Source organism: Hyperoodon ampullatus (assembly GCF_949752795.1).
Source record: "Hyperoodon ampullatus genome assembly, chromosome: 1".
Taxonomy (NCBI): Eukaryota; Metazoa; Chordata; class Mammalia; order Artiodactyla; family Ziphiidae; genus Hyperoodon; species Hyperoodon ampullatus.
This window is the reverse complement of record NC_136914.1, coordinates 9707906-9720469: the sequence shown is the minus strand read 5'-3', so window position 1 is coordinate 9720469 and position 12564 is coordinate 9707906. Positions and strand designations below refer to the sequence as shown.

At 39.0% G+C, this 12564-nt stretch overlaps 1 protein-coding gene across 2 annotated transcripts in view; it reads right to left on the bottom strand.

The window, feature by feature from the left end:
• ANAPC10 (anaphase promoting complex subunit 10) overlaps window positions 1–12061 on the bottom strand; it is a gene marked incomplete at its 3' end in the record, with an annotated part of 67780 nt that extends 55719 nt beyond the window's left edge. Inside the window, exon 1 of one of the 2 annotated variants that reach the window (XM_079697473.1) lies at window positions 11935–12061. In XM_079697473.1, coding sequence (XP_079553599.1) covers window positions 11935–12049 — 115 coding nt within the window. In that variant the 5' untranslated portion in view covers window positions 12050–12061. The remainder of the gene's footprint in view (window positions 1–11934) is intronic. The other variant, XM_079697474.1, reaches the window with a different exon arrangement.
• Window positions 12062–12564: the final 503 nt, after the last annotated feature.

Genomic DNA, 12564 nt, shown 5'->3' with positions numbered 1-12564 from the left:
AAGGTTTCATCTTTCTGGTTAAGGCTTTGTTTTGTATGTGAGTACTCATTTGGCAGGTCAGTCTAATTTTGAGATCAGACTGTTTCAACCAAATCTGACTGAAAACACCTTTGGCCCATTCATTCGGGAACAGGGGCTGTTTCTCTGAAACTGTTCCAGTTTTCTTCATCCTACTCCTTTGGAAGGGGCTGTCCTGTGGAAATTGGCTGTAAAAGTCTTTGGCCCGGCTCCTTCTAAAACCAAGCTGTCTTCTTCGAACTGGCTGGGATTAGCCTGCAAGCTGTTTGAATTGAGCAGTTTGCGCTGTAAGCTGTTTGGAAATTGTTCTTTTACTCCAGAGAAAAACTTCTGAGAAATGGGATGCTAGTTATCTAAACATTTTGAGGGTACCCACCCCCTAGGAGGACTCCAGATGATTTTGTTTAAAAGCCAAGGTCCTTCCTCAGGCACATTTCTAACTAAATGGACCGACTTGACCAAAGGCAATTTAGAATAGAAATGGCTATTACAAAGAACTTTTGAAATCCCTAACTTAATTTCCTTAGAACTGAATTGGACTACAATAGCTCAAAAATTTCCAGAACTGAGTGTAATGCTTATTTTGATTGGTATTTTGAAGCTTCTCAACATTATCAGGGGTCTAAAATTGCCTCTCTGCAAAATAAAATTTTAAGATTAACTGAGGCGAACAAATGCTTAAAGAAAGATACAATGGCTCCTGGAGCCTCAGGCTCTATCTTCCTTGGCTGTCTTAGGCACCACCTCAGGCATCGTCTTCTCTCCCTCCCTCAGCTGCTGGTGGCCAGACTCCACCTCTGGTGCCATCTTCCTCCTTCCCTTCTGTGCTGCCTACACTTCCTCTATTCCTTCAATTCCCCCATACTAATTCTCTCACCAACCTTCCCCTTTTCTCTTAAACTTTCCCAACTCTCTTTTCCTCTGAACTTGTCAGAACCTGCCCCTTTAATGTTAAGCCTTCTAAGGATCCAGAGGCTAGACCCTTAATTTCTTATTTTCCTGGACCAAAACTGAACTGCAAGCCATATTCAAAATTTTCCCAGAGTAACTAAAGATCCTCACATATTTGCTGAGGAATTTAATACAGTCATTAAAACTTATCAACCTGGTTTCTCTGACTCCTATCAATTAGTTCATAGCTTTTTGGTGACGGCCAGGCCCAGCAACTGAAAACTGCTAATTGGAAAAATACTGAATGTTCTCTAGAATGACAACTGGGAGACCAGTCCACGAACTTATATCATATGACCAGGCTTGAACAATCGCTAGGCAACTTCATCGAGCAATTCCTGAGGCTTTTCCAAAGTCTGTTGATTGGAACAAAATTCAGACTTGCAGACAAAAGTCTGATGAACCTGTTTATGATTATTACAATCAACTTCTAATTGTTTTTTTTTTTTTTTTTTTTTTTTTTTTGCGGTACGCGGGCCTCTCACTGTTGTGGCCTCTACCGCTGCGGAGCACAGGCTCTGGACGCGCAGGCTCAGCGGCCATGGCTCACGGGACCAGCCGCTCCGCGGCATGTGGAATCTTCCCGGACCGGGGCACAAACCCGCGTCCCCTGCATCGGCAGGCGGACTCTCAACCACTGCGCCACCAGGGAAGCCCTTCTAATTGTTTTTGAAGAAAATTCTGGTCTTCCTTCAGATATTGATTCCACCCAGGTCATTTTTAACTATGTTTATTAATGGGCTGAACTGGGACCTTTCCCGTCTAATACAAAAGACCAGGATGGAATGGGAAACTATGTTCACTCCCGATTTAGTTAATCTGGTGAACCAGTTCTCTCGCATTTTAGATGAGTCACCTCAAAGGAAGACCGCCTAAATTCTTAATTTGCAATTCCAGCAAATGAAGACTCCTAAACAGAACCAAAACCCTCCTAGTTTCTATTACTGCGAAGAGTCAGGACATTGGAAAAAACACTTACAAATTTAAGTGTTTCAGGTGCCTTCAGCCCTCTAACCAGCCTCTCCAACGTCCTCCCAATTCTCAATGACAGGGCTCTGAGGAACTATACGGCTCTTCCCAAGGCTCTCAGTCAGTTTGGAGAAACATTTCTCCAGACTGGGAAGGAATCTCTTCCAGTCCTGACACTGGAGCCACACTCTACACCCCACTACTATAAAACAGCCCCTGCCTCAGAGAACTAAAACAATTCAAATAGTGGGAATCTCTAATGATCCTCAAGAGGTTCCTGTCTCTGAACTCATCCCCTTTTGTTTAGGCCCTTTGAGAGTTAGACACTTTTTTTTTCCCCTCAGTTCCTCCACCCCTATTCATTTATTAGGTCGAAACTTCTTAGAGAATTATCATGCCGGAATTTCTCCCAAAAGGGGAAAATAATTTTAGAAACTGATGGTAGTCATCAGAATAAACAACCAGGTGAACTAAATGACCCTCTGACATCTTTTATTTGTTCCATCCTTGATGGTAGTAGAGCAGATTCCAGAAACACTGATCATTTGTCCCTATTATCAGCTACCACCCTCCTTATGGGCAAAATCTCCAACTGACATTAACAAAATTCACAGCACACCTCCCATCAAGATTCAAACAGACCCCTCAAAACCTCTTCCCGGAATTAATCAATACCTTATATGTAAGAAAGTCTTTCAAGCCATAAAGCCCATAATATAAGATTACAAGGCTCAAGGCCTCATTATCCCTTTTACTAGTCCCTGTAACGCTCCCATTTTACTGGTGAGAAAACCTAAGGGTGGACCTACCAGCAATAAACAACATTGTTATTTATCCCTGGACACCCTGTTGTTCCTAACCCTCATATGTTACTAATGCCCATTGCTACCATGAGTAAATTCTTAACTGTAATTGATTTATGCAGTGCATTCTTTAGTATTCCATTTGAAGCCCACACGCCTTCACTTGGAAAGAAATACAATTCACCTAGATAGTAATGCCACAGGGTTTTTCTGAGTCCTTCTGTTTTCTCACAAATGCTAAAAGCTGATCTGGACGATATAAAATTCCCTAGGGGTTCTACTTTGTGGCAATGTATGTTCTCCTTCTAGAGCTTCCTCACAGGAAAACAGCATCCACCTGCTAAAGATTTCAGCCTTAATGGGACGTAAGATTGCCTAAGAAAAATTGCAGTTGGCCCAAATTCAGGTTTGATATTTAGGGCATCTGATATCAGAACAAGGACTACACCTAGATCCCAATAGATTTCATGGTGTCCTAAGTTTCCTCAAACCCTTAAGTGCCAACTGCAAGGTTTTCTCAGGCTAGTTGGTTATTGCTGAAATTGGACTCCAAATTTCTCTTTCATGGCCAAAGCCTCTATATGTTTTACTTAATGATAACAGCCCTGACCCAATTTTATGAGAAGAACAGGAGGACATAGCCATCAAGGCCTTAAAGGAGAGTTTGATAAACCCACCTGCCTTTGGGCATCCCAATTATCAGATTCCCTTTTTGCTTTTTGTATATGAAAAGGGGAAGAGAATGCCCTTGAGTTACCCAAAAACATGGGGCCCACCATTGACCCATAGGGTATTATAGCCAGCAACTGGACCTTGTGACATAGGGATGCCCCCCTTGCCTTAGAACCAGTACAGCCACTGCCCTTTTAGTTAACGTCACCAAGAAAATCACTGTGGAATCCCCTTTAACCACTTTTGTACCTCATGAAGTAGAAGCTCTCCTGAATTCTCATCACACTCAACATTTCTCAGTCAGCTGCCTTACCTCCTGTGAAGGCCTTTGTTAAATGTTCTTCACACAACTCTTTCACACTGTAAAAGCCTGAATCCACCTACTCTTTGCTCCTCAGCGAATTTACCTGGAATCCTATATCATCCAGCCATTCCAGATAACGGCAAACTATCTGGTATTGTTTTTCCTGATTAAAATCATAATAATTTATACTAATTAAAAAAATAAAGTGTGGATTTTTCAAAAAATTTAAGCAAAACAGATCTAATTTATATTTTATTTTTGGACTAAGTAGTATATTCATTTTAGATCAAATTCACAAGGTACAAAAAAGAACATGGTGAAATCTCTCTCCCCCCAGCATCTAGTTGCCTTCTCCAAATATAATCCAAGTTATCAGTATCTTACATACCCTTGCACAGATGTAAGCAAATATACATATATATATATATATATATATATATATATTCTTTTTTCCTCTCTACACAAATGATGGTATATTATACATACTTCTACACTTTGCATTTTTCTTTTCATTTAACATATCTGAAAGATTAACCCATATCAATAAATTAATAATAATAATAATAGCAAACACTGATATCACATTTAATATGTGCCATGCACATTTCTAAGCATTATATATATATTAAATCATGAAATATTTATTAACTCATATAATAACTCAGTTAACCTAAACATCTTTTAAAAATTCTGTATCAGATCATCTCACTCCCCTGCTTAATACCTCTAGTGATTTCTCTTTGTACTTAACATCCAAATTCTTTTCCAAGGCCTACCAGAGTTCACATAATCTGACCCATGTCTAATTATATCTCCAAGGTCATCTTCTACCACTTTACCTCCTTACAACTCTCCAGCCACACTAGCCTTCTTTCTGAGCTTCAAACATGCCAAACTAGTTAGCTTAGAGCCTTTGAACTAGGTGTTCCCTGTGTCAGGAAGCTTCTTCTCTGAAATCTTTACATAGTGGATTCTTCTTAACATTTACATGTCAGCGCAAATTTCACTTCCCACGAGAGGCCCTCCTTGATCTATTTGTTATATTGTTGTTTTATTTTCTCCAAAGCACATGTTGCTCTTCAACTTAGAAATTCTTTAACTCAATGATCATAACTGTCAGTTATAGCATGAAAAAAAAAATAAAAATTTAGTCAGGTTTTTTTTTTTTAAGAAAAATAGAACTTACACCACCCAATTATGCCTCTCAAAATTAACTCATAAAGGCAATGTCTTGGTAGAAGATATGGATCAAGTGGAAAGCATGTTCTAGATATTCACAAAATACAGCCTCATCAAATCCCTTATTTTTGTTGGCTTATAAAATATCACATATAGAGTCAAACATAGAAAATGTACCTATTTCCCCCTAATCTTCTTTCCCAACATGGTATGAATTGGATGCTTATGAAATTAAATGATTCAATTATTACAATAAGACTCTGTTATAATGCCAGCAACCACACAAATCTGACCTTTAGTTTTTCCAGTCTCTTGGGCAGAGATTGACAATTGTGCTGAACTGTGGGATTGTTTTCTGATGTGTATTCAATTAAGCTGAATCTACTAAATACATTCCAACTTTAATCTGAGTGAAATATTGAACCACTATTTCCAAAGATAAAATAATAATTTTGCAAAGCCATCCACCACCAACCATACTGTAGCAGTGAGGTACATCTGTATCTCCCAAAGACTGATACTAACATTTTGAAAGTTTATTAAAATTCTCCCTTATATCAGTGCTCACCTGAATTACTGCATATCTCCTAACTCATTTCCTTACCTCTAATCTTGCCTCACTTCAGTCCATCCTTCACAATTCTCAAATGTGAACAAACACTGTTTCATTCTGCTACTTTAAATTGCTCAATGGCTCATACTCTCTGGACAATAAAATATGAACTTTTTTTTTCTAATTTTATATTTTTGGCCATGCTGCGCAGCTTGCGGGATCTCAGTTCCCCCACCAGGGACTGAACCCAGGCCACAGCAGTGAAAGCCCAGAATCCTATGCATTAGGCCACCAGGGAACTCCCAGGTATGAACTGTTTAATAAAGCCCCCTATGATCAGGCCTCTTCCTAACTAGCTAGTTTCACCTATGCCACTTCCCTCTGTTCTAGTCTTACTGACTACTCACAATTCTTTGAAAGAACCATGTTTTGCTAAGCTATACACCTTTGCACATACTGTTCCTCTTGCCTTTATGTCCTTCCCCAGTGAAATTCTACCTTGCCCCATCATGCCAGATACGCATCATCTCCATGAAGACTTCCCTGATCCTCTGAAGCAGCGTCAATCAGTTTCTCCTTTGGCCCACTACTGCACTGAGCCCATGCTTAGAGGGAAGCAGTATGACCTAGTGAAAGCCTGACTGCCTTGAGTCCCAGCATTCCCACTTATTAGGTGATATTTGCCAAACTGCTTAATCTGTCTGTACTACAGTTTCCTCATTTGGAAAATGATAAAAAATAACAGTAAATACTTCACATGACTTTTGGAGACTTTACTGAGACAGTTGTTTATTTTATACATGCAAAGTACTTACAACAGAACCTCGCTTAGTAAGCACGAAATAAAAGTTATAAATTATCACATTGTATAATAATGACTAATTTAAAGATATAATTCCTCCATTAGATCGTGAACTCCTTGACAACAAGGTCTGTGTGTCTTTTTTATTTTTTAATCTCTAACAGTGTTACAGATTTCAGCAACTGTCTGCTGACTTGAACTGAAAAATATCTGACCATAAAGAAGTAAGGTTAAGTAAAGGTTAAACAACTTTCTCATGCTGTTTCGCATTAATAAAGACTATTCAGTCATTCATAACATGCAAAATGATAATCATATAATTATATTTCACTGATGAACACAAAGCTGAAAATCACAGAAGTAAAATATGTGACAGCACATGATGAATTTCATGACTTTCATACCCAACACATTTTTAAGTGATTCCCACCATTCTTCTGGTAGTGTCAACCATTGTTCTCTTTTGCACCTCCAAGATGTCAGAGCAGTGGGGCATCTTCAGGGGACCAGTGACTTCTATGTGTTGTCCTCTGCCAAGCCCCACAGCATAAAAGAATGTGAACTGGCACTGATTCTTACCCTGTTACTGACATCAGTATGGCACCAGTTGAATTATGCTACTCAGTAAAGCAATAGAAGATACTCAATTTGAGCAAATTCACAGAAATATTTGGTGCTATAAAGAATATTAGAGGGCTTCCCTGGTGGCACAGTGGTTAGGAATCCAGCTACCAATGCAGTGCACACAGTCTCAAGCCCTGGTCCAGGAGGATCCCACATGCCGCGGAGAAACTAAGCCCATGTGCCACAATTACTAAGCCTGCGCTCTAGAGCCCGTGTGCCACAACTACTAAGCCCACGTGCCACAGCTACTGAAGCCTGTGCACCTAGAGTCTGTGCTCCGCAACAAGAGAAGCCACCGCAAGGAGAAGCCCACACACCGCAAGGAGGAGTAACCCCCACTCGCCACAACTAGAGAAAGCCTGCGTGCAGCAACGAAGACACAACACAGCCAAAAATTAAAAAAAATTTTTAAATTAAAAAATAATAAAAAAAAGAATATTAGAAACTTCTGAAGCAGTCTAGTATACATGAAGCTAGAAAAAGGCACCATCCTCACTCAAGCAACAAGAAAAGGCTAGATAAACTACAAACTCATAATTTTTCTTGAAAACATGGGTGCTTAAAATCACGCAGCAACCAAATATCCTGAAATCCAAGAAGGGTCAGCTCCCACGTTAGGAGAGAAAGGATGGGCAGCCTGTCCCAACTGTGGTAGAGCATGGAAGGAAGGATCAGCGACCAGATAAACATAGAAGAAGAAATCAGGTAGAATTTCAACAAATTGCTAAAGGCTAAGCATGGGCTATCATAAAAGTATAGCAGCCCTGGGAGTCGCAAACACAAGGTGAACTCAGTCTGACTCTCAGACTCTTTTCTAAGGGCCTCACTGTACACATTAGAGGACATTTTTTGGGGAAAGCAAGAGATTGGAAAGCCTACGTCAGTGGTATATGCCTGGAGGAGGGGACTGACTGCCACTGCAGGAAAAGCAAAAACCCCAACCGCACAGACCCATCCTTGCTGGGAGAAAAGTAAAAGAAAAAACGCTCTACACTTGGGGAAGAAGCAGAAAACACTCCTTCCTCTGGGGACGGGGCAGAAAACTCTCTCCTAGGAAAGTCCAGAGTTTCACTATCATAGGTAGGAGGGACCAAAATGCTGAGGAAGTCCCAACGTGGAGGTCAGACATGCAAGGGCTGTCTAGGATTGAAGCTAGAGCAGGAAAACAGAGAAGAAGTCCTGCCTCTGATCCCCTGCACTGAGTTACAACCATCGCATTTTACTGCTGGAGGCCCGGCAAGAGGATGGAGAGAGACACCCTCTGAAGCACAGGGATACAGAGATAACTGAAAATGATCGTGGAGGAGGAACACTAAGAAAACTCCTCTGGCACAACAGCCCCGCCATAAGTACTGGGCATCTTTAGAGGAATTTGAAGCCTGTGATATTGAAAGTAACCATAATAAAACAAACAAACAAACTCAAACCCAGCTCAATTCCTAACTAACTCAACCCCCACTATAAAAGGCTGACAGAGGAAAACAGGTATCCATTTCAAAGTATAAATACCATTTTTCTCAGTATCTACTAATCTATATGTGATGTTTGGCATTCAGTAAACATTTATGACACACAAACAAGCAAGAGAAACAAATATTATCAAAAGATAAAGCAATCACTAGAAATAGATTCAGAGATGAACCAGATGTTGAAACTCACAAATGGGGACTTTAAATAGCTATGATTAATATGTTAAAGAATCTAGGGGAAAAGGTAGATGAAATGCAGGAAAAGACAGGGAATTTCAACATAGGAGAAAACTCCTTTAAGATTCAAATGAAAAAGCCATAATAAAAAACACCATATCAGAGATGAAAGATTCCTTAGACAGAATCATTAGTAGACTCAATAATGCCAAAGAAAGAAGTCATAGACTTGAAGCCAGGCCAATTAAAAAACCCCAAAGCAAAACACAAAGAGAAAAAAAAAAAGAAAAAACAAAAAATAGAGCACCTAAAAGCAAGGGGATAAATACCAAATGGTCTAGCAAATTAAGTGGTCTAGCATATGTATAATTGGATTCCCAGAAGGATGAGGATGGGGCAAAAGAAATACTTGAAGAAATAATGGCCATGAATTTTCATAAAGTAATGCAAGACATTAAACCAGAAGATCCAAGAATCTCAGTGGATCTCAAGCAGGATTAAACACACACACACGCATACACGTGGACGCATAATGTTTATATTGCTGAAAATTAACGATAAAATCTTAAAGCCAGCCAGGAAAAAAGCCACATTAACTACAGCAGACTTTTCTTCAGAAACTATGCAAGCCAGAAGATACAGAATGACATTTTTACAGTAGTAAAAGGAGAAACCTGCTAACCTAGACTTTCATGCAGGGAACATATATCACGGTAATAAAAGCAAAATGAAAATTTTTTCAAGCAAACAGTGCTAGCAGACCTGCAATACAAAAAATGTAAAGAAAGTTCTTCAGGCAGGAGGAATATGATACCAGAAAGAAACCTGGATCTATTCAAAGAAATAAAAAGCTCCCCAAATTGAAAAAGTTAAAGTAAGCATAAAGTTTGTTTTTTAATCACTCCAAAATATAACTGACCTTTTAAAACAAAAATAGGAACAATATATTCTGGGGGTTTAAAATATGCAAAAATAAAATACATAACAAAAATGGCATAAAGCATGGGCATAAATTGGAAGTATACTAAAGGATTTGTATACCATATCTATAGTAGTATAATATTACTTGAAGGTAAACTGTGACAATTAAAGATGTACAGTGTAATCCTTAGGGCAATCCCTCAAAAATTTCAAAAAGGATGTATAACTAATGAGTCAATAGTGGAGATAAAACAGAATCATAAAAAATACTGAATTTATCCAAAATCAGGTTAAAAAAAGAGGGAATAAATGGACAAAACCCCCCAAATTCCAAGGTAGTAGTTTTAAATCTAATTACATCAGTAGGTACATTAGGTGTAAATGGTCTAAACACTCTCAATTATAAGATAAAGAATGTCAGACTGGATTTTAAAAAGCAAGACCCAATAATATGCTCTCTATAAGAAATCCACTTCAAATAAAAAGATATATACAGTTTAAAAGTAAAAGGAAGAACTTCTAGTTTCCGATGTGACATGTAAAGAGCTTGGACAATGTCACTCTCATCCTCACAACAACAACAAAAATGCTGAACTAACTGAAAACCAATAATTTTTCTTAGGTCCCAAAGAGGTCACAGGGCAAACCACCACCCAAAAAAACCGAAGAGAACAGAAAACAGAGAATCACATCTTACCAGGGGCAGAAACCACCACTAGAGTTAGCAACTGGTAGGAAAACTTAAAGAGTAATTGAGTAATTGTTAATTCACTAATTGCTAGAAACTGAGTACAGACTACCTTGAGAGATTAAAAGCTCCTGGAAGCCCAGCCTTGGAGAGGACTCCACATTTTCATGAATTTTACCTCTAGGAGCCCCACCAGGTTCTCTTCAGGGTAAAGATCAGAGAAAATTAGGAGGGGGCAGAAGACGGACTACAAAGGGACATGAGGAAATTTCTTTGAAGGACAGAAATATTCTATATTTGTGATGTGTTTGTTAAAATTCATAGAACTATGGGACTTCCCTGGCAGTTCGGTGGTTAAGACTCCATACTTCCACTGCAGGGGGCTGGGGTTCAATCCCTGGTCAGGGAACTAAGATCCCACATGCCACGTGGTGCAGCCAAAATAATAAATAAATTAACTAATTTTTTTTTTTTTTTTTTTTTTGCGGTACACGGGCCTCTCACTGTTGTGGCCTCTCCCATTGCGGAGCACAGGCTCCGGACACGCAGGCTCAGCGGCCATGGCTCACGGGCCCAGCCGCTCCGCGGCATGTGGGATCTTCCCGGACCAGGGCATGAACCCGTGTCCCCTGAATTGGCAGGCAGACTCTCAACCACTGCACCACCAGGGAAGCCCTAATTAATTAATTTTTAAAAATTAAAAACAAAAAAATTCATAGAACTATAAACACAAAAAGGGTGAGTTTTTCTGTATATCCCCAGCTACTCATAAAAAGAGAGAGAAAAGAATCTTAAGGGGAAACAGAAGAGGCTTGAGTGGGAAGACACTACAGGAGACAACGTGTAAATAGTAGAAGTTTCTGAGGGAAAAGTGACTATAAAATCGATAACATTATCATTAACGTTCCTCAAGCTAGAAAACTTTCTCTGAGCTTGATTCTACAGATTGAAAATACCCATCAAATTATAGGTTAGACAGATGAGAAAAGGTACACATGTATCCTGGCACATCCCGGCAAAAGTCTTGAAGTCTAAGAATAAACAGAAAAGGCTTAAATGCTGCCAGAAAGAAAGAACAAGTTACTTAGAAAGTAAGAGAGACGGGCATAGCCTTCTTAGTTGCAACATGACACAAAAGAAAATGGTAAAACAGGATCCACAAATTTTTGAGAGAAAAGGACTGCCACCCAAGAGTTCTATCCCAACCAAGAGTAAAATAAAGTTATTTGGGGATATGTAATCACTCAAAAAATGTATCAACCATTTATCCTATCCAGAGAAATAGCAAAAAAAAAAAAAAATGCTAACCAAATAACTGAATGATACCAGAGAGAGGGTAAAAAGAGAATTTATGAGGGACTTTCCTGGTGGTCCAGTGGGTAAGACTCCACAGTCCCAGTGCAGGGGGCCCAGGTTCGATCCCTGGTCAGGGAACTAGATGCTACACGCATGCTGTAACTAAGAGTCCGCATATTGCAACTAAGGCTGCATGCCACAACTAAAGATCCCGAGTGCCACAGCAACTGTGCCACTGTACTGCAACTAAGACCCGGTGCAGCTTAAATAAATAAATAAATATTTTTTTAGAAAAAAAGAGGGAGAGACCTTATGAGACATGTGCAGTTAAACTGAAGCAGATAGTAGTAAAGCAATTGAGAAGATATATAACAAATGAAAATCCAGTTAGATTTATTTTAGAATTAAAATAAAGCATCTTAACAGAAAGAATATTAAAGTTAGTCCAGTGCACAAGACAACTTTCAGCAGTTATTATGAACAGCATTTTTGTTTTGTTTTGTTTTACCTGGTTTGCAAGATGAGAGTGACCAAACAGCTTGTGACCCAATTTCCCGTACTGTTCCAGTCCTTTCCAACTGCTTAGGGTCAGCACCAGGAGGTGTCTTGTTTGGTGTGGTCATTTTAAAAATATTCTATGTAGAAAAAAAAAGATTATCCACATTATACCCAGACCTGAGCATCTTTCTACAAAACGTAAAAGTAAAAATTTAATAGCCAAATCGATCACTAATATACCCTGGATATTAATCATCTACTTCTCGAAAGCAGTTGACATAATCACTGTAATTAAAAACTCTTGGGAATTCAGTTTTTGTTTCTAAAATATAACATATTATAACTTACAAGTTGTGCAAAGCAGCAAACTATAGTAGTCAAAGAGCACAGGATCAGGGTGTCAACTTCAGCCTCGCCTTTAACTAGCCTAGACTTTCGGCAGGTCTGGGCTTTATTTCCTTTCCTGTCAAATGAATTGATTTGTTCTATACTCCTATAATGCTATGCAGTTGTATACCTCTATGAGTAAAAATTCCAATCCAAATGAAGATTTTCCCTAGAAAAGTCAGACTGAAATACTCTTATTCCAGGAATATGTAAATATTGGTCTACATTTTAAATAATTCGTTAAGTGATGCAG